We start from the raw sequence: 20,638 nt of genomic DNA, 5'->3' as shown, positions 1-20,638 counted from the left end.
AAAGATCGTTGAACGGCGACGCGAAGTGGGCTAGCCCAGTGGCGTTAACTAGTTGGTCGCTGGTGAGCTGAGCTAAGCTAAGCTAAGCTAAGCTGTTACTCACCGTGCTCCTCCTCGGCTGGTGGCCCTCGTCTGTCTCCCCGCCGCTCATCTTGTCCACGCGGCGTGGAAAAGAGACAAAGTGAGGAGGTGACGGTGTGAGATCCATGACGTGTCCAGACGCAAGTGGAACCTTGACCAGCTTCGTGTCACGTTGGCATTTCAACAAGACTCTTGATGACAGGGGCTAAGGCTGCTAAGGCTATTATTCCTGAGGAGCCACCTTTTCCCCCGGCGGTCGGTTTTTTTCAATGGCCAGGGCTTCTTAAGTTATGCAAGACCGCAAAATACGTACAAAGGTTGGTCATGTTTCTTGTGCAGAGCGTAAGCGGATAAATCAAGTTTTCGGAATCTGAATCTGAACTTGCCAGTGGGTTGTGGACCGGGGGTCTCCAAACTGCGTATCGCTGCTCCTCAAATGGATTGTTGCATTCATTGAAGGGCGGTATGTCAGTCGAGTCTCGTTGGAAGGAGCTGTGACGTTGAGCACATTAACGGCGCTTAAATCTCAGAAAATGTGTTTCCGTCTCACTTGACACATACGTGGGGGTGGAGTGAGCAGGAAATACTTCCAACAACATTCTACATTATTTCTTTCAATCCAACAAACGGAGAGGAACCTTTGGATGCACTTTTTTGTTGTTGCCTGCTGCTTGATGTTCACCGCTGGGCTGTTGACATTCAGCCCCGTTGGCTCCAAAACGAACCCTCCCGAGGAGATCGGTGAGGCGTCGCGTCGGCAGCTCCATGTCTTGAGTAATTACCGTAAAGCTCATTCAGGATTACAACCGAATGAGCTCAGAGTGATGCTCTGAATAGAGCACCCAAACATACAAAATGGAGAGGGGAAAAAAATAAAAGACACAACGTACTATTGTAGGAGTCAAAGTTGACTTTAAATATCTGCTAAAATTCGCAGCATTTGATCACGTTTTGTTTTTTTAACCTTCTAAACATGATTCACAACAGCAACAAAAGCAAATCCTTCCAATGATGTACAATCAGACACGCTTGCGATGTGCAACACAGAAGCGGCAAACAAATTATAAAGGCCGGCTGGGACAAACGTCACTTTGAAGGCCCTCCGAGTAAAAACATACATTTCATATTTGGGTCCAAAATAGAATGACAGTCAAGGTGCCGATCTGCGTGTGACGCAGTAAAGAGTCGCATTCAAATCGTATCGTAAAAACATGACATAGGACGTCGCGGCACTTTCATTGCAAAAACAAACGCGCGCATGACCGCAGAGAGCCAAAAAGAGTCCGTCAAAACGGTCCGGACGGAGACGGTTGACGAGCAAAATGCTTTGCAAGAAAAAGTTGAAGAAAAATGGACAGTAAGTCTAAATTTCTCAAGAAAGGTTTAGGGGAGAATTACATGCAAGCAGCTCTAATTTTGTGAGAGAAAAAGTCAGCATTTTCTTTAAAAAAAAAATATTTCAGTCTCTCGCACAAAACAAAAGGCGGAGGTTTGGGGAGAGTGGCGGGAGTGACGACACGGTCGCGGCAGTCAGTCAACCCCCGTGCATCTTGACTGGAAAGCCAGGGTCGCCTCTTAACAGTTGGAGCCTTGGTGGTGACTCTCATTCAAGATGGCGGCAACGTTGACGTCGTAGAAGGCGTCGTCGTCCTCGGAGCTCAGCGTGGCCAAAGCGCTGCGATGGGAGTGCTGTGCCTTCCGTCTGATTTTTTTTTTTGTCAAAGGGGAATGAAATCACATGTAACAACAACAACAACCAAAAAAGCGGGTCGGGTCCTGATCACGGGTGGCATTTACTTCAATTCCGATTCCAGGGCTGTGACTTTGGCCCGCAGCGCCTCCTGGAGCTCCCGCTGCTCCTCCAGATCCCTCAGGACCTTCCTGCGTACTCCTTCCAGACGCTCCACCTCCCCTTCGCTCTCGTCCACCTGCCGCTTGAGCGCCTTCACGCGCAGGGTCAGCTGCGGGCGGGCAAAAGGAAAAGTTGGTGACCGTCGGAGGGGGCGACGCTTGTTTTTGGAAGGGAAATGGAGTCGGGATTGGGAAATCGAACTGAATGCGGATTTTAAAAAAGCTCCTCCTACGACAGCGCTGTGCAAAAGCGTCCGGGTTTCATCCAGCAAACGATGCCTTGTGCGCGTCTTGGCCGCCAGAGGGCAGTGTGACGCAGTCGGATGAAGCCACGGTCACGTGAATGGAAGGGTTGTGGCTTTTCTATGGGAGGGGACGCGTCTGTACTTGCGTGCGGCGCCGTCGCTCGGTTCGACTCGCCCATGCGGGCTGTCGAATGGACTGACCTGATCCTTTTGTTCTACGTGCTGGATCCTCTCCTGGTCCAGCGTGGCGTTGACCTCCTTCAGTTTCCTCTCGGTTCGTCTCAGAGAAGCCTGGATGGCGCCCTTCTCTCTGAACGCAAAGAACAAGCCGGTTACCGTGGCGTCGGCGCGGCTCCTTCTCCTCGTACGTGGGATACGGATGGATAGGTTTACCGTTCCTCACTGCGCAGCCTCTCTTCCAGCTCCTGAATTTTGCTTTCCAGCGCGGCCACGCCGGCCGAGGGTCTCGTCTGTCCCTCCGCGTCGGCCACGCGCGACTTCAGCTCCTTCACCTGCACGCACGCGCGCACGTCGGGAAAGGAGCGCAAACGGGGCGCCGCCTTTTTTTGGTTTTTCTACCCCCTCACCTGCCTCTCGATGGCACTTTTGTCCATCTCTAGGTCGTGTCGGGCCGAGCGCTCTTGCATCAGCTCGGAGCGGAGCTGGTCCACCTGAAAGGCCAAAAGTCAACGACGGCGCTCGGCAAATAACGTGAGCGAGCGAAGCCGTTCAGCCAGACCTGATCGCGACCGCGCGCGACGCGATCGTTCAAAAGCTCCACGCCGCTGCGCTCCTCGTCCAACTCGATCTCCAGCGTCTTGATCTTGTCCTGGCAACATACGGCGAGCGCGGCACGTTACCGCGGCGCCCGTTGAATTGCGGCTAGGCGGCGGCAGGAACTTCAGAGTGTCCCCCCGAACACGCACAATCGATTGGAATTTTATCAGGAAAGATGGGATTTTACTTGAGAACGTTTTCTTTGAGGAGAAAAATGTGCCGAGGAGCATTTGTCATGCAAGCAAAATGTGGTGGGTTTGACGGAGGCATTTGGTCGTGGCACATGTATGGTTAGCTTCCGAAGACGCAAGACGGGCGACTGGTCGGCCCTCACCTCCAGGCCCCTGATCTCCCGGTTGCGGTCCCAATGCGTTCCCTTCTGCGACTCCAGCTCGCTCTCCAAGTGCTTGAGACGGTTGCCGAGCAGGTCTCGCTCCAGCTGAGCGGCGTCTCGCTCCTCGCCGCAGCCCAGCAGTTCCTTCTTCAGCCGCGACACCTGAAGCCACACGTGGCGGCACCTTAAGCAACCTCAGTGGCACCGGTCCTTTTTCTTCATGTTAGTTTGGCAATTCGGTGGGGAGCGACTCGTGGAACAAGTCTGGCCGCGAGCAAATATTGGGAGCAAACGGTCAATTTTGTTGAGCGACGCCCCCCCCCCCCCCCAATGAATTGCCTCGTGTCCGGCCGGGCCAAAAAGCGTCCGGCAACGCGAGTCACGTCATCCCCCAACAATGGGGAGGTGGGCGTTTTTTGGGAGCGTGCCGGCACGTCCTCCTCCGTCCTGACCTCCTCCTGCTGAGTCTTGAGGTTGCCGAGTGCCCTCTGCAGCTCGGCCACGCGGTTCCTGTTGTTGCGCTGCGCCTCCGACAAGTCCTTCCTGCCGCGCTCCCTGGACTCGTCCAGCTGCGTCTGCAGGGCGGCCACCGATTGACGGGAGTCGGCCATCACCGCCTCCACCTGCGCGCGGGAGAGGCTCGCGTGAACGCCCGCCGAGGCAAAATGGCGGGGGAAAGGCGCGCGGGCAAAAGGTAGCAAAACCTCTTTGTTCATCTTCTCCAAGGCTCGGTCCAGGAGCCTGTTCTGCTCCTCCAGGTCGGCCTTGCCGCGCCGCAGGGCCTCGCGCTCCAGGTCCCGCTCCTCCAGGCGGCGGCTCAGCTCGTCCCTCTCCTTGCTCAGGCGCGAGGTCCCTCGCTTGGCCTCCTCCAGCTGGGACTTGAGGGAGCGGTTCCCTTCCTCCAGGGCCTCCATCGCCTCCTCGGCCTCCGAGCTCCTGGCGGCGCTGGAGTGCAGCCTCTGCGGTGGGGGATGGAGGGGGGGGGGGGGGTTGACCACACGAGTAAACCTTCCGCACTTTAATTCACCCACTGTTTGTGTGAGGGGAAAAAAACTCCAGATTGATTATTCCAAGAAAAGTAGCGTCACCATTTGACAATAGGGCTAGCTTCTTCTTCTTTTTTTTTTTTTTTTGCTGAATAAAATTGTCATTTCAAGGCTGATCGCTGGGATTTCTTTTCAGAAGTTCACCAGAGAGAATCTGGCTCATCTCACATCCAAAAACAAAGAAAAATGGTGAGATGTGAATAGACCCCAACCCCCCCACGGCCCCCAAAATGGTTTGGGTGCTTCGGTTGAAAACCAAAATGGGTTGATTCAACATAAAAGCTCCTGCGCCATCCTGGGCAAAAGGGAGCCGTTTATTTGTCCATATTCACAGGCGCTAGTTCAGGCAACCCGAAGGTTGAATTTCCACCGGCAAATGAAACTCAAGTGTGATTGGGGCCGCAGCGAGTACCATGCGGGCGATCCTCTCTCGGAGGCGAGCGTTTGTTTCCTGGAGCTCCACGTTGGTGCCGGGATCCGCCGCGGAAGAAGCCGAAGACGCCTGCGCACAAGACGGCGAAGCGTTCTCGACTCACTTTCAAACAGCCATCGCCGCATACAAAGCGCTGTACGTGGAGCGATTGAACATGCACAACAAAGGGGAAAGCCAATCGCTAATCAAGACGGGAGAAGAGCAAAACCAAGAACAAATCTAAGTCAAGCGAGTTTTGAGGCAGCCAAATGCCACCGATTGAGGTCAACCTGACATGGATTGTTCTGAGCAAGGCCAAATGTCATCGGAGCAAAATCTCACCAGAAGGCAAAAACGTGCTTCAATACAAGAAGGAACATTTTCAAGCGAATGCTAAAGACTGATGTACATGTCACTCGATGGCAACTTTTTCTCTGATTGCAGAGTTACCATTTTTCAGAGACAAATAACGTCGAGATGTAAAAGCAGAGCGGTCGGGATGGCGGCTCCGCCAACGGCGTCGCTCACCTCTTTGGCTTTGCGCAGGGCCTCCTCCAGCTCGGCCTTCTGCGCCTCCGCGTCGGCGATCCGCGCCAGGAGCCGGGCCTCGCGCTCGCCGCCCTCTCTCTGCGGGGCTTCCGGAGTCTCGCTCTGGTCGCGGAGGGCGGCCCTCCGTTCCTCGGAGGAACGGGTGGGGGAGCGCTTGAATAACGGGGTGGGGGAGAGCCCTTAGAAATCCGCCTCCAACTGGGGACTTCCTTAGGATTTGCGCAAAGAGTCGTTGCGTCCGCGTTTGCGTTACCTCGGCCGACGAGGGCCAGCTCTGCTTGTGCGCGGCCAGCTGCGCGTCCTGGACTTCCTTCAGTTTGCTTTCCAACTCTCCTTTTTCTAATTGACACTTGAGCAGCCTGCGGGCCAGACCACAGCACAGTTATTGAGGACGCTCGCCGTTAAAAGAAGCCGACCAAACGAGACATTCACACCGCAAAAATAGAAAACACACACACACACACACACACTCAAAGGGGACATACTATGGAAAATGACAACGGGATGAGGGGAGGAATCACAATTTGATGAGAAAAGTTTGATGATGGCAAAGAAGAGATTTTAATGATGGCTGAGCAGTGCGGAAACGTGTTTCGGGTCATACGTGGCCAGGCGCACATTTATAGGATGCCTATTTCAATTGGGACAGACAAAAAAGGTGCATACTATGTCTCCTTTAAGGGCTGCGGCGCAAACGGGGTCGAGCGCTTGGTCTGGAGTTCGCCGACCTTTTCATTGTTAACCAATTTCAAAATGATTTCAAGAGGGGATGAGAGGGCAACTGGGTTTGTGAATGGAGTGACTTACTCATGGGAGCTCAACACTCTCTCACACGTGCCCCCCCCCACCCCTAAAAAAACAGCTCGTCCGATTTGAAAGGAAGTCTACGCAGAGCCACACAAACACGCTCGCTCAAGTTCTCACATGCTCCCGCCGGAGTGCGTCCGCGTCCTGCCGGATGAAAAGCGCACGTGTTAAAAATAGAAAAGAGCGATCGGAGACTCCGATCAAAGCGCCGAACAGCATCTCCGTCCACGCCGCTTTGAACCGTGGACCCGAAAAGAAAAAGATCAAAACGACAAGCGGCTTGATGTGGGGCCAAGGCCGCAATGCCTTTTGACAAATTAGTGGAAGAAGTCAACAGAAAGGCCCGCTCGCTCCCAAAGAAAAGGCGCAAACTACATCAAGGAGAAGATACAGATTATTGCAGCGCTCTGCGTTTCTGTCGGCTTCATCTCCACAGATAGACCCTTCCGAGCGCAAAATGACAACGGCCATGAGTAGCGCTCACAAGGCCGATGAAGAAAAACCCGTTGGATGAGGAACATTTGGTCGTGCTCCAAGATCGTTTGTGTTTGCGTTTTGTTTTTACAATTGAGCAAAGTTGTCGTGAGAACCGCATTTGCATCGGGTTCTTTTTATGGAAATAAACTCCAACGAGAAGACCAAGTCCAAGCAGAATGACAGCATATCATGAGCAAAATGGGGTGATTATTTGAGGAGGATTTTGCGTCATTATATTAGGAAAAAAAATACTGAGAATCAAGTCTGAATGGTCGGAGAAAAATCCTAATATTCAGACGTTTGATGATTACCAGAAGAAAAGGGAAAAAAAGGCAGATTGGTGAAATGTCAATTCTCCGCGGCATTCCGATTTGGGAAATGAGGAGATTCTTAGCCCCTCTTCCAGGGGAGTGGAACAGAGTCAAAGGAGGCAAGCGGGGCTCACGTTTGTTGCGTTTGTCGCAGCTCTTGCGAGGTGGCGTCCACTTGCGACTTCCAGCGCTCTCCTTGATCCCTGCAGCTGTCCAGCTCCTCCTCCAGGCTCACCAGGGTCGCGTTGACGTGCTGGCGCTCCCGCTCGATCTGTTCCTGCGACTAACACAATACAGCAAAGCCACTTTATTTCTCTCTCGGGGAGGAGGAATTATGTCACGCTTCCAATAAGCATCAAGCGTCAAGCGCACCCGCGTGAGCTGCTCCATGGTCTTCCTGAGGTCGTTCATGTCCAGTCCGCACTGCTCCCTGAGCATCTCCATCTCGCGGTCGTGACACTCCACCTCCTCCTTGAGCGCCCCCTTCAGGGCCGTCAGCTCGCGCTCGCGCTGCCGCAGCGTCTCGTCCTGATGGCGGCGCCGCGCCGACGCCTCGGCCAGCTCCGCCCGCAGGCTCGCCGTGTCCTGACGCCACGCAAAAACCGCTCAGATCGGCCATTACAAGCCACCGATTCAAGCGCAGAGGCGCGTTACTGTTGTTTTTGTCAACTTCACTTGATTTGTTTTTTCTTTCTTGGAAAACATATTCTAAAAAAGCCCAAACATTTAATGCTGCTCATAATGCGAATACGCTGAATATGCGTGTCATAATTGTTGCGCCATCGCGTTTCCCGCGGCTCTACTTTTTTGGATTCACTTGGAACTTTTGCGCAATACGTCCCCAAACTTCATTTGAAATCGCCTATTATGAATGATCTCTACGTTTTCAAATTGATCTGCTGTACGCGCACAAATTGGTGGCGTCGGTACCGTTATCAGCGAGTCGGGGTGGGACGCCGTTTCCGAGACCCGCCTGAGCGCCTCCTGGAGCTCGGCCAGTTGGTCTTCCTGCAGACGAAGGCGAGACTCGGCCATCTCTCGACCGAGGCGCTCCTCGCTCAACCTGCGCACAGGCAGACGGGCAGGGGCCATTGGACTTTTTTTAGCCATCTACGTGTTGGTTCCATAGGACATACTACGGCCGTCCTTACTCTTCATGGGCTCGCTGCAGCTGCTTCTTGCAGTGAGCGAGTCGCTCCTCGGGCTCCGTGGCGTTGCATTTCTTCTGGAGTCCATCCTTTTGCACGCAGACACAGCACAGTCCAAGTCTGGAGTCAACCTCGCGCACGCATTATTCCCTCGGTATTATCCGTCTCGCTCGCTTTCTTTGCCCTAGTTTCTTTGAGCATCTTGTGGAGAACCGGTCGGACCGGTGGCGTGCTGTGAATTTGTTCAAGTCAAACAAGCGTACTTGGGTGTCCCTCGCCCACTCCCGCCCCCATTCGTCAAGGCTGCAGAAGGAGATCTATACACGCGCCTGTCCTCCTACACACTCACAAACATTGAAACAAAAAGTGGCTTGCTCCTCAGGGCACCTCATTGTTGCCCTTTTTTTTTTTTAAAGAGATCTGCATTTTGGGGGAGATTTAAAACAATTCCTCGGTGCCTCAGAATGAAGAAAAAATAAAAGCATACAAATCGCTCAGTTTTGTGCCAAATAGGGCTTTTGTTACGGCGGGGGGGGGGGGGGGGGGGCTAAGCTCCCTTTTGTCAAATGTAGCCACTCGATACTTATTGTGTCATTGGAGGCTTCTGGAGAGCGGGGGCGGTCTCCCAGCAAGAGGTTTGAAGCATGCAGCCTGTAAATAAACGGTGAGGAGCAAGCACCGACTGAAGCGTGGAGAAAAATTGCAAAAGCCGAGCCCAGATTGTGTTCTTTTCCCACTGTTATGATCAAGCATGATGTCACACAAAGCAAACGACTCGTGGAAGCCAACACTCTGGCATCTATGGGGCAGACAAACAAACCACAGTGTCAGCAGCCAACAGAACACTGCGGTAAACACACACACACACACGCCACGGGCATATTCGGGAAGGATCACAAAGCGGAGATGGAGTAGTCCAAGGTCCTCACAATCCACAGGAAATGATGTCTAATTTGTTCCCTGGCACAATTGTCTCCAAGCATTGAATATTGCGCACTTTACGGAACACAATGGTTTGGGTCCATTAAAAATGCAAAAACCGCGTGGGCGGCCACAAAGAACACGGGGGGGGGGGCCCACTTTGGGACCCGCCTGCGTTCGAGAACAGCCCCCCCGGCGACAAGCGCCCGGTTCCAATCCACCTGAAATATTCATGCCTCTCGATGAGCGGCCATTTGCCTGGTTGCCAGGCGACCGGGCCACAACACAACAAGGCCGTCACGCACACGCTCCGTGGTGGGATTGCTGCGAGACCGATGCAGAAACGCCAGCGCGCCGTTAAGAGCGGCGCGGCACGTCTTCAGAAGAGCGGCGGCAGGATGGACACGGCCCTTAAATCATTGCCTGAGCTGACTAAAGAGGTCTGAGTGAAACGGGGGCGACACGTCGCCATCCATCTGTTTGCTTCATTATGAGCAGAACATGACACCAGATGCACTCGGACCTCACCAGCGTCCCGTTTGCTAAACCTTATCTTGCTTTTCTTTCTTTTTTGGGGGGAGGGGCTACGAAGGCATACGGGACGACGGCTTGGGCCACAATTTCAAGCGAGTGGAAAGCAATTGCTGCTCTTCTTTTCGCTATCTTAGGGGGAAGGTCTTGCTGACCTGTACAAATGTGTCTGTTTCTCTTCACAGAACGCCCGGCTGGAGAAATGGATGCAAATGACCAACACGGGCACGTCAAAGATGAATGAGTTTCGTGCCAAGACAAGAGCTGATTCAATCTTGCTGAGTTGATGGGGGGGGGGGGGGGGAGAGACACCACAAAACAAACGCCATCATACCTTCAAGGTGCTGGTAGTGTCGTCCACAATGGCGGTCTTACTTTGGAGGGGTGCCTTCATCTCATGGGTGCTGAAAGGAGACAAAGGGGCTCGCTCTTGAGTGTGCCATGCCAGTGACTCGGTCGACTCGCTTACCCTTCTTTGGCAGCGTTGCAAAGAGCCGCTTTGGCTCGAGCCCGCTCCCCGGCGCCGACAGATTTTTGGGTCCTCGGCGGTACCTCCTTGAAGGAAGGGGAAAAGCGAGATGTTGGCCAAAACCCGCCGAGCGGCCCGAGCGCCGGCACCTTACTGGATCTTACGGGTTTTTGGCCCGCGCCCGACGATCCCTCCTTGGCACTGGACTTTGCCCGCGACGTGAAGCTCATCGGCGGGGCCTGCGGCGGCGCGGGCTCGCCACTCCACCGGTCGGGGGACAGAGGGGAACCGTAGGGGTTGAAAGTGGGCGAAGGAAGCGAGGGCCGGGACCTTTCCTTTGGGGCCTCCAGGCTTTTGGAACGCTTGCGTTCTTCAAACCCCAGCTGCCGCCGGGCGCCGCTCCGGCCTCTGGTCGGCGGGGGGCCGCCCGGCGTCCCGTTGTTGAATTGATGGATGAGCTTATCGATCGGAGCTAAGGAGTCGGTGTCGATGGGCTTCTCGTCAGTCGACGCCCGGGGCTCCGTAGGCGACTCCGGGAGCCGCTCGTCGGCGTATTCGGAAGGGGCGCGCGTCGATCCCTTTTGTCTGAACCCCCCGGGTCCGGCGGCGTTCGTCACCTTGACCGCTTTCAGCCCGGCTTCATTGTACTCCTCCTCACGAGTCCCATCCCGCTCTCTCCGCGCTTCGCCGGCAGCCGCCTCGGCTCGGGGTTCCGCAGTCCTGGCCTCTTCCTCCCCGTGAGTGCCCGCCTGGCCGTCCCCCGGGGGTCTTTTCAAGGGGCCGCCATAGATTTCCCCGTCCTCGTCTTCCGGGGAGGGCGCGTGACTCGCGGCGGCGGCGGGGGCGTGAGGGCTGATGAACTCCGCCGTACCATTGCTTTTGGGAGCGCTCTCGCACGACGGCGAGGGCGTCGCGGGGCCGGCGGGCGGCGTGTTAAGCTGAACGCCGTACGAGTCGCCTTTGGCGCCGTCGTTCAGCACCACGTACGGCTGGCCGGAGATTCCTTGAACACGCACCGCCACCCCGTATTTGCTGGCGGGATGGGGCGAGACGGCGTGGCTTCCCCTGGATTTGTCTGGCGGCGCGCCGCCCGTGTCGCGGAGGTCCTTGATGAAGCGGATCTGAACGCCGTAGTCCACGACGGGCTTCCTGTCGGCGGAGAGTGTGCTCATGTCCGCTTTCTGGCTGGCGCGCCGGTAGCCTTTGAAGAAAGCGGAAATGCGCGGGAGGTGAAGAATTCGGCTTCTGGATCACGCCGGGGCCCGCGGCGTTACCCGGACGATTTCCGACTACATCGCGGGCCGCTCGTCCGGCGATGGGCGGAATTTGCAGCGACCTATTTTCCTTCGTTGTAAAATATGTGCCCTTGCTCACTTAAGTTTGGAGAAAAGCGCCCTATTCAAGTCTAGCTTTGAATTCCTTCTTAATGGGAGCGATTTATGTTCATGCCACTGGATGGCTTTCACCCCACCGGGCAATTCCCAACATACACCAAAACAACCGCCATTTGAGCGTACACTTTGCTCCCGCTGGCATGACAAATAAATATGCACGCAAACGCTAGTGTTGCTTCGATAGCTGACTCGTTTCCACTTTTAAGCTTTCAGAAGACTTGGTTCACATCACAAAAAGACATGAATGACGCTTTTGCAGCGCAGGAGTTTTTCATGAAAACTAATGGTCACCCATGTGCCTTTCCATCGTCTCATGCCAAAAATGTAAACAACGCCTGGTTCCGGCCATAACTGTTGCGCAGTCCTGTTTTCTGGCATGAATGGAAAACAGCACTCCTTGGCATGTTCAAGAACAACAAAAGTGGGAGATGAGTACACCCAGCTCGGGGTAATACTCGTTCCCATTGTTCTGGCTCTGCAGAGCGCAACACACACACACACACACTCACAAAAGACTATCATGTCCGCAATGTGCCCCCCCTCCCCCCACTCTTTGCCAGACTGTTGTCCAAGGAGTCACTCAGCCGGACGGGTGTTGACTGAGTGGCATCAGTGAGACAGAGCACAAATATTCTCATTTTCACCATGCGATTACGGCAAAATATCAGAAAGGTTGAAAGCCCCTCACAACTCACAACTCGGACAGCATTCGTGGAGGAAATGGGCTCACGCAGTTGTGCAAAGTTCTATAGTCAGTATTGTAAGGATACTGAAATGCTTTTTCTTTGGCTTTTTGCCCCTTGCAAAACAACTAGAGGAAGTATACCAGTGAGGGCCAGGAATTGAAATACGACAATAAATAATATATCTTTTTTTTTTCCTGAGCGTGACACTATGACCTTGGGTCAGATGATCTTCATTTCTGGAGAGAATCTCCAAATAGGATTCCCAGACTGACGGTTGCAAGCCTCAACAGGAAATTAAGTCTAACCTGCTCTAACTGAACAGTTACAGTGTAACGCACATTACCTTGGGAATCAAAGTCAACCTTTGTTTCACTCTCGGTTTAAAAAAAAAAAAACTACGGATAAATTCCTTGGATTCCAGATAGTCCCTTTACACACGGCATGGCACGTGCTTTGCCTTCGGATAGAATAGAGTGACTAAGAGGACACGGCAGCCACTGAGGAGGACTGCACCCTCACAAGCGGGATGGATGGGCGCATTAGTACAGGATAAGAAGAGAGAGTCTGCTTCTGTTTCTTGATGAGACTAGCAGGAGCGCCGCGACAACTGTGAACCCAGGCGGGAATGTTGACAAACAGGCCAAGCTGCCCCCCTTGCTTCCTTCTCAGATGCTTCTACTTTCTCCCCTCTACTTGTGTCTTCTCTCCAGGAAAGAAAGAGAAGCAAGGGATTGACTGATCATCAACAACACTGTTAATGGTACCAACAAGGTTAGAATTGCTTGCAATGTTTTGGTGATTTGTTATGTTTGAAGGTTCAACAACAACGCAATGGGCCCTAGTGATGCGCATCAATAATTAAGTGGGAAGAAAGTGGTAATGTGTCAAATAAGCACATTAAAAAATGGATGCATCTTCTTCTAAGCACATTGACTAAGGCCAGAGCAAAAATAAATAAATAAATAAAAATAACACCCACCTTTGTTTACAGTTTGTGGATTGTCTAATTAAAGGGGAAAACGCCACAGCGGCTTCCTTTGGCGTTTGTGTTGCGAAGGGGTTGGTGGGGGGCTAACGTTGTACCAAAGATGCAAATTGCGCCTCATTAAAATCACCTCAAAGTGAGTCACATTAAGCTCCACCGTTTTCCAGGGTCAGGATTATTTATGGCTGCAAGAGCAGATCAAAGCACATGAAAATATATCACGAAGCACGCAAGGATTTGAAAACGCTTCAATTCTGTTTTGTCTATCTGCTACGGGTCGGTTGCGTCACACCCACCTGTCCGGTCAGTCGGTATCGGTGTGCGTCGAAACCACTCGCGAAGACAAGTAAACATTCGTTAAGCGCCCTCACGTCCTATTTGAAGCTTAGGCTTGCTATAATAACGCCGTCTTATCCTAGTTTACGCAACGCGCTGCGATCCAATTAACACAGGGAGGTTTTTTTTTTTGCGCCTGACTACGCGGTGGCAACATGAGAATAAAAACATTATATACACACACACTTACGGTATAAATCAACAGACATATGCATATACACACAGCTTTTAAACATTTAGATGGGAGCATTTCCAAAAATGTAATTCTTAGCTAATTTACCTGCACGGAAATAATCCCGAAGCGTCGTCGTGCGATGAGACCGAGGGGACTATCGGAGCTGCCCGCTCGTCGCCGCCAGAGCAACCTGTTGCCAAACACGCCCGCACTCCGTGGCCACGCCTCCGGAGACACGCCATTCGCCGGAGGCTCCGGAAGAGGGCGGCGACTGAGCTCTCTTCATTCAACCGCATCCTGGCATTGATTCAGACAGGTGATGCTTTAGTGCAAAATAACATTTTTAAGCGCTCATCCCTGAAAGTCATTTTGAGTCAACCGCGGCATAAACTATACTGCAACAACGCCGGCCAAGTTTAATATTAACACCAGTGGGGACACGTCGGAAGAAATAATCAGACAAATGTACAAAAAAAAATCTTGGCTTTACTTCAATTTTCAATACCTTCCCACACACACCTCATTTGCACCCTTTTCTCCCACCGGATGTTGTTCCTCCATCTTACGCTAGAGGGCGCCAGAGCACAGCACAAATATCAACTGGTACAAAAAGCTCAAAATTTCAAGAATCGAGACAAAATAAAGAAGAAAGGCAACTTGGGACATTAAATCGTGAAAGGATATTCTCACTAGAGACAATTTTCTCTCTCCTGTCGTTTGGTGTCCCGGGGAAGGCCAGAATATCAACACGGGACAATTACTGCATTGCTTGATGATGCGCCACGTTTTCAAAGTATAAGGATGTCCGAAAAGCAAGAGTTCACAATTCTAGGACAAAATGGCTAACTTGAATGTCATATATACTGTATATATATTTCTTTTAAAACGTGGGTTCTGCTCATCAGTCGGCTCCGATATAACGCTGTATTTACAAGTTCTGCTCGATGAGGTATGAGAGAACACAACATGTAAGCCCCGCTTGCTTCTGCTTTGGATTCAACACGATTATGTTACAGTGATTGTTTCATGTCCCGATGACCAGAAAACGATTAGAAATACTTCTGAAAAGATCAGGCACTCTTTGTGTGACATTAATAAATATGTGTGGGGGCGGCGATACAGAGGGCAATTCAAACTGCTGAACTTTGCATCAGTTTTTACTGTGTGGTGGTTTTCAATCCGTGCGGGAGCTTGCGCGCCAGTCAGTGTGTGTGAGGTAGTGTGTTGGTGTCAGTGCTGGTTGTCCGAAAAAAGTGTGTCAGTTAACATTCATCTTTTTTTTCTTCTTCTTTCTTTTCCCTATGGTTGCGGTGAGGGGCATTAATTTCACTCAAAGTGCTACTTTTAGATATAACGATGGATGTCAAGCGATGGTTACGTGGTGTACGAGTAAAGGGCTCGTCAAACGTCCCCCGGGCCCCCTCAGCTCTCGTTGGCGGCAACCAGCTGGCCCAGTCCCTGGCGCACAAACACAGCTTGGATGTCCTTGGTCTTAATACAGAAGTCGCAGGCCCACACAGCAGCGCTCTCCCTGGTCAGAAGCCCGTAGGCAGGCTCCGTCAGGCCCGTGCAGTCACGGTGGAACCAGCGCTGGCACGAGGCCTCGCACAGGATGGCGTCCTGGTCATCGTGTACCTCCGACATGCACAGGCCGCAGGGGAACACCATGCCGGGTCCGCCCAGCTTCCCCGGGCCCGAGCCGGGCCCGGCCGAGGGGGCGGAAGGGCCCGGGGGCAAGGGAGACTGCGTGTTGGGGGTCGAGGTGGAGTTAGAGGGCGGGTTGGGGTTGCCGCCGGGGGTGTTGCCTCCGTTGTTGTTGTTCATGTTGTTCTGACCTGAACTGGGGGCCGTGTTGGGCATGGGAAGGGCGCTACCGGGGGTATTGTTCTGCTGGCTGTGTGAAACGGAGCCCGGGGCGGAGTTGGGCGGAGTGGACTGTTGCTGCTGCTGGGCCGAGTTGTTGGAGTTGGGGGTGTTGGCATTGTTGGAGGGCGGGCGCTGGGGCTGCCCCGACCCGTTCAGGGGGCCGCCGGGTGAGGAGTTGGGGTTGGGTTGGGGCTGAACTGAGGGCGGCGGGCCGGCTGCGCCGGCATTGGGCTGCTGGATGTCAGGGTGGCCGGGGAAGTCTCCTCCCGGCTGTTGTGGACCAGAGTTGGGAGGAGGACCAGGGGTGGCGTTATTAGGAGGAGGGGGCCCGTTAGGGTTCAAGTTAAGCTGCTGCTGTTGCTGCTGCTGCTGCTGAGGCCCAGGGGGAGGTCCTCCTCCGCCAAAGTTTTTTCCATCCTCATCGCCGGGTCCCGGTGGGCTGGGACCGGGATAGGAGCCATCCTGCGAAGGGGGGAATTGTCCATGAGGGCCCATGCCTGGCAATCCCCCCAACATGCCTCCAGGACCACCACCCATCCCACTCATCATGTTCATCCCTTGACCGGGCCCCATGCCACCCATGGGAGGCATGGGCCCATGCAGGGGGCCCCTGGGCCCGCCTCCTCCTCCACCAGGTAACGGCGGACTGTTGAACGGGTGCCCGCCCTGTCCATGTTGCTGTTGCGGCGGCATGCCAAATCGAGGGTGGGGTGGACCCCCTCCTCCAGGACCTCCCATGCCACCTGGAGACAACATGGGGTTAAAGCCTGACCCGGGGTGCATTGGGGGACTAAAGTTTGGTGGTATATTGAACTGAGAGGGACCGCCGGGAGGGAACCCGCTACCTCCGCTTCCTCCCCCGCCGCCGCTCCCTCCCCCTCCTCCGAAACCAGGCATCCCCCCAAAGCCCAGCTGGTGGTGAGGTGGTCCAGCGTTGGACGGCGGTCCAAACGGCGGTCTGCGTCCCGGTCCAGGCTGTCCGCCACCCGGCCCCCCCATGAAACCCATGCCGCCGCCGCCGCCCATTCGGCCTGTACCGCCATAGCCGCTTCCTCCGCCTGCACCTGGACTGGGAAGGAACGGTGCGCCGCCAGGCCCGCCACCTCCACCGGGCCGCGATGGTGGTCCAAAGTCATCGTCAAAGGGGTTCGAGGCCACCAGGTGGTCCACCATAGGCGTGGGAGGGGGCGCAAACTCCGTGAGGTGCGAGAACCCCGACGCCTAAATATAACGAGAGAGGAATGCCGTGTTAAAACATAGCCTTCACGTTTTCCCGTCGGTGCCTAATCGGCGAGTCGTACCAACATCCACATTTGAAATCATATTGTTGGGAAACAGACATTTGGGGGAAGACGTGGCATGCGGCAACTAATAGGAGACGACCAGAGCCGTAACTTTGAGGCAAGTAGCATACCAGCCGGTACGAGAGACCGTTCTGGCTCTTTAGTACAAACCAGACTTGCTCCTTTCCCATGTGTAGCCGTCTGGTAAAATTGACGTGTGTACGTAATTGACATTTAATTGTACAAAAAAAGCCAAGGAAGTAAATAAAACATGTCATCCAGAAATCTCTTGGAAATTACATCATACACAAAGAACTCAAAACAATTTGACATTTTCCCAGCAGTCATGTGACGTCTACGTATATTTATGTGAATGTGGTTATCAAACAAAGCGAACCTGTGAAGTGGACTTCCTCGCCTTCTTCTTCTCTGGGCTCTTCATTTGTGAGGCTGAGAGAGAAAGAAAAATAAGCACAGAGGTGGAAAGAGGGGGAAAATGTTGTGAAATTGGAGGATCACCAATTGAGAGGAGCGCCACATTTGGATTGGCCAATACCCCTTAGTGACAGAGTGGATCAGCTTCTTTTTTTTTTTTAAAAGACCTAGGGCATTTATCGTTTTGCTTGTCCCACGATTAACAGACGAGATGAAGTCAATGAGGCTACAGACAAAATGCTGTATATCCAGGCAGAATTGCAAGGAAAAGAGCATTGGGGGGGAAACAAGGCAGAAGATGGGGGGGGGGGGGTGAAAACATGAGCATAATGAGGGACAGTGAACTCCTGCCTATTCGGAAACTCGCATAACCACATTTTTTTCCCCTGTGGTGCCTAACCAACAACTACACCTTTTCCCTATTTGATGAGTTTTTCAGCAAATACGTAGAACTGCTATTTTGCATTCATTTTTCGCTTTTTTATTTGCCCTATTTTGTCAAAGGACAGACACGAAGCCTTCAGCATTTGACAATTCAAACTTGGCAGTTTTTGGAACCAAATGATTTCCTTGGCCACAGCCGACTCATGGACACTGGAACAGCATTGCAAAATTGCCACTTGACGAGAAGTATTTCTGTCTCCGACTGCACTCCCAAGCATCCCTTAAATTGAGCTTTTCTTGATACCGAGGTCCATTACAGCAATTCAGATAAACTCTCCCTGGCTTTGCACAAACTCTCTACTCTGGGAGTACTGCATCATCATCCGGGGGTGGCAGTGGCATCCCTTCAGGATCTGTTCTACTCATCTTGTTTTGACAAACTTGCCATGGAAAATGTAAATTGTACTACAGGGACAGAAACGGTTAGTCCGGCGGCAATTTTGCAATGCTGCTCAATCGTGAAATGGTGAATCACAGAAATTATCAAATGCCGATCGCCTCAGTCTTGTCCAAATGAAACCTGAAATGAAAGACAAAAAAGTAAGTGTGACATCACTTTTGGGACACCTACACATTCAATGTTTAATTCATTCGTTTCATGTGTCAACTTTACAATAAACAATAATTGAGAGTAACAAACCCTTTTTGTTTGGAAAACTGCGAGCGAGTCTTTTCATTGACTCTAATTGATGCTATGAGGTATTTCCCATTTCTCAACAAGGTGTGAGTGACAACTGATGTAAAGGGATACTTTTAAAGTGCGTTTAAATCCGTTTTAAGAGCTTGGAGTTTTTTTTGTTTGTTAAACGTTTTAAAAAGTTGCTGACACGCAGCCGAAACCTGTGGCAAAATTTGGTGAATTTCATGATTTTACACAAATCAATTCGATTGGTGTCTGTTATTTTCATAAATTAATGACCAATCCAACGTTCTGAAAGAGCTCTTTGATGGTCCAACGTAAATAAGTCAACAAACATGTTTTTAGTTTCCTGAAAAGTGATTGTTTAGGAGTTGTGAGGATTTCGCCCGACAGCAGCAAATCTTTCAAATGTGCAATTGTTCGCCAATCGTGGATGGTTTTGGAACCCTGTGATTAACAGGGGTCATCCCTAATTGTTAGTTGAAGTTTCCACAAAAGAATATACATGTAAATATTGTGAATTAACGAGTTTGTGATTGGTGAAGCGCAAATAGGTGGGGGTTCACTGCCCATTCATAGCAAGAAGTCTCGAAACCTCTTTGGAAAACAGCCACCACCAGGTACATAAATAGGGAGCCAACACAGGACCAGTGCAGCCGAATGGATGAATCCAGTCCAATTTTGCTCTTTTGGGGCAAGAGGGGTTTAGGGGGTGATGAGGGGGGTGAAAGTCAATTTCCTACCTTTGCCTCGTTTTCCTTGTCCCGCCAGTAGTCTCCCCGATTCGGCAGCCATTTAGCTAACACTACTGCCGGTGAGGTGGCACGTCACCGTTCATATGCAAGAGAAAAAGGGGTTAAAAATGACCACGGTGACGGCGAGAACGACGTCTACCACCTCGGGGACATGTCACAACTACACACGGCTTCTAGATGGGTGACTGGCCCAGGTCTGTCACGCCGGGATTTGGTCTCCAAATCAACGCCATGGAATTAAAGGAAAACCAATAAATAAAATAAAGAGCGGTTGCTATGCTAGTCTTTTCTGCTCTTCGAATTCCCGTTTAAGAGTCCCACCGTCCCCTCTGTAAAAATGATCACATACAGATGTGCTAGGTAGCCACCTAGCCACGTTAACCAAAAGTGGCTCGCTCGTAGCCGCGATTCTAGGTCACGAATTCCCCATTAAACACCCGTAATTGTGATTTTTGATAGGTAGCAGCTTATCACATCAACAAAAAAATCATAATAAAAAAGACAGAATAAGCAACCGTTTCATGATTTTTGCTGGCCAAGTCCTGTTTTATTGCGCTAGCGTTAGCTCACGAGCTAACAGCTAGCCATCTTGGGGAAGCAAAAAAAAACCTGTACCCTTTCTCCGTTGCTCACGCCGCTCGTCCCGTTTAAAATTCAAAGTCCCCGGCAGGTCACGGCCGGGAAACCGGTCCTCGCTCGCACGGCGTGTGCTCGCTGGTCCAACATTTAACTCGAATTGGTGAAGAAAACGCAAACGCCGCGACAATTTGTCGTGGCCTTCTTTCTCGCCACCGGACAAAGAGGGACGAGCAGGAGTAGCCAGAACACTGGAAGGTTACAAGTTGGTTTAAAATGGGGGTGTTCAATTTGGTCATCATAAATTTAAAAAAGAAAAGTAGTTGTAAGATTCATATTACATTTTATTATTACATTACTCTTGTCATAATAACTTTTACTTCAAAGAAAAATCTCAGTAGAGCTGTGTATTGTTCGTTGTATGTGATAGAACGTGTCACATTTCCCCACTGGTGCGAGACATCCATTTTGGAATAGACCACTTTCCCACTGTGCAGCGTTTTAATTAAAGCCAAGCGATATTCTAACGATGGGCCAATTAAGTACTTTAATGTAATCATTAAGCATACAAAGTAGAAGACTGATTGCTTTTAGTGAAAAAAAGCACTCTATAATATTGTGTTTTATTAAAACATACAGTAAGAACATAATTTGAAAGAATGTCAAGAAGCTGAAATGTTATTGGTTCAGTTCAATGGAAATTGTGCACCTCCTTCTGGTGTATGCGCCGTGGCCACCTGGGGGCAGTACAATACAGATATCCAGACATGCAGCACAGTACATTGAGTCGCCCTCAGCTCTTCTGTAAAACGCAGTAATCCTTGGCGTTCGTTGCAGAGGATAAAGAATAAACGTATTTAAGCTTGCTAAGGAGTAGGCTTTTCCTGACATTTTTTGTTTGTGTTCCAGCTGAAGCCTGAAGGTTTTGTACTGCCACTGACCTACATTTTGATGGTGATGTACTGAAAAAGTGGGGATAACGTCTGGAAAATGAACAAGCGATTAAAAAATGAGGTCAAGCTCTTTTTGCTTGTTGTTTATTGCTGATGTTTAACACTGTTGAACAGAACACATTTTACGACTCCACCTAAAAAAACATTCTTG

General features: G+C 51.7%; 2 protein-coding genes across 4 annotated transcripts; both read right to left on the bottom strand.

Annotated features, from left to right (window-relative positions):
- Positions 1 to 973: 973 nt before the first annotated feature.
- Positions 974 to 14,199, bottom strand: cgnb (cingulin b). Its single transcript, XM_052070108.1, has 21 exons — positions 14,055 to 14,199; positions 13,641 to 13,832; positions 10,124 to 11,160; positions 9,960 to 10,045; positions 9,825 to 9,894; positions 8,042 to 8,127; positions 7,821 to 7,953; positions 7,263 to 7,475; positions 7,025 to 7,173; positions 5,549 to 5,654; positions 5,275 to 5,448; positions 4,747 to 4,836; positions 3,993 to 4,247; positions 3,741 to 3,911; positions 3,289 to 3,450; positions 2,917 to 3,006; positions 2,765 to 2,848; positions 2,571 to 2,689; positions 2,379 to 2,487; positions 1,879 to 2,042; positions 974 to 1,783 (listed from the first exon to the last, which is right to left on the bottom strand). The coding sequence occupies exons 3-21, from the start codon at positions 11,129 to 11,131 to the stop codon at positions 1,657 to 1,659; spliced, it is 3,396 nt and encodes a 1,131-aa protein (XP_051926068.1). The 5' UTR covers positions 11,132 to 11,160; positions 13,641 to 13,832; positions 14,055 to 14,199; the 3' UTR covers positions 974 to 1,656.
- On the bottom strand, positions 14,005 to 19,784 carry pygo2 (pygopus homolog 2 (Drosophila)). 3 transcript variants are annotated; one of them, XM_052070149.1, is made up of 4 exons: positions 19,574 to 19,747; positions 18,947 to 19,011; positions 17,082 to 17,134; positions 14,005 to 16,622 (listed from the first exon to the last, which is right to left on the bottom strand). In XM_052070149.1, the coding sequence occupies exons 2-4, from the start codon at positions 18,996 to 18,998 to the stop codon at positions 14,958 to 14,960; spliced, it is 1,770 nt and encodes a 589-aa protein (XP_051926109.1). In that variant the 5' UTR covers positions 18,999 to 19,011; positions 19,574 to 19,747; the 3' UTR covers positions 14,005 to 14,957. The 3 variants fall into 3 exon arrangements, with proteins under 3 accessions (XP_051926109.1, XP_051926111.1, XP_051926108.1); XM_052070151.1 differs by lacking the exon at positions 18,947 to 19,011 and having other exon boundaries at positions 19,574 to 19,784; XM_052070148.1 differs by having other exon boundaries at positions 18,947 to 19,744.
- Between the last annotated feature and the right edge of the window lie 854 nt (positions 19,785 to 20,638).

Source organism: Hippocampus zosterae, chromosome 7 (genome assembly GCF_025434085.1).
Source record: "Hippocampus zosterae strain Florida chromosome 7, ASM2543408v3, whole genome shotgun sequence".
Taxonomy (NCBI): Eukaryota; Metazoa; Chordata; class Actinopteri; order Syngnathiformes; family Syngnathidae; genus Hippocampus; species Hippocampus zosterae.
The sequence above is the reverse complement of the archived record's forward strand: the minus strand, read 5'-3'. Positions and strand labels throughout refer to the sequence as shown.

Coding starts and splice junctions, on each gene's coding strand:
- cgnb (XM_052070108.1), bottom strand. CDS start 11,131: ATGAGCACACTCTCCGCCGACAGGAAGCCCGTCGTGGACTACGGCGTT. Junction 7,174..7,262: donor CCATGGAGCAGCTCACGCGG/GTGCGCTTGACG, acceptor GTATTGTGTTAG/TCGCAGGAACAGATCGAGCG. Junction 2,043..2,378: donor ACGTAGAACAAAAGGATCAG/GTCAGTCCATTC, acceptor GCCCGCCCGCAG/CTGACCCTGCGCGTGAAGGC.
- pygo2 (XM_052070149.1), bottom strand. CDS start 18,998: ATGGCTGCCGAATCGGGGAGACTACTGGCGGGACAAGGAAAACGAGGC. Junction 17,135..18,946: donor ACAAGGAAAACGAGGCAAAG/GTAGGAAATTGA, acceptor TTTCTCTCTCAG/CCTCACAAATGAAGAGCCCA. Junction 16,623..17,081: donor CGAGGAAGTCCACTTCACAG/GTTCGCTTTGTT, acceptor CGTTATATTTAG/GCGTCGGGGTTCTCGCACCT.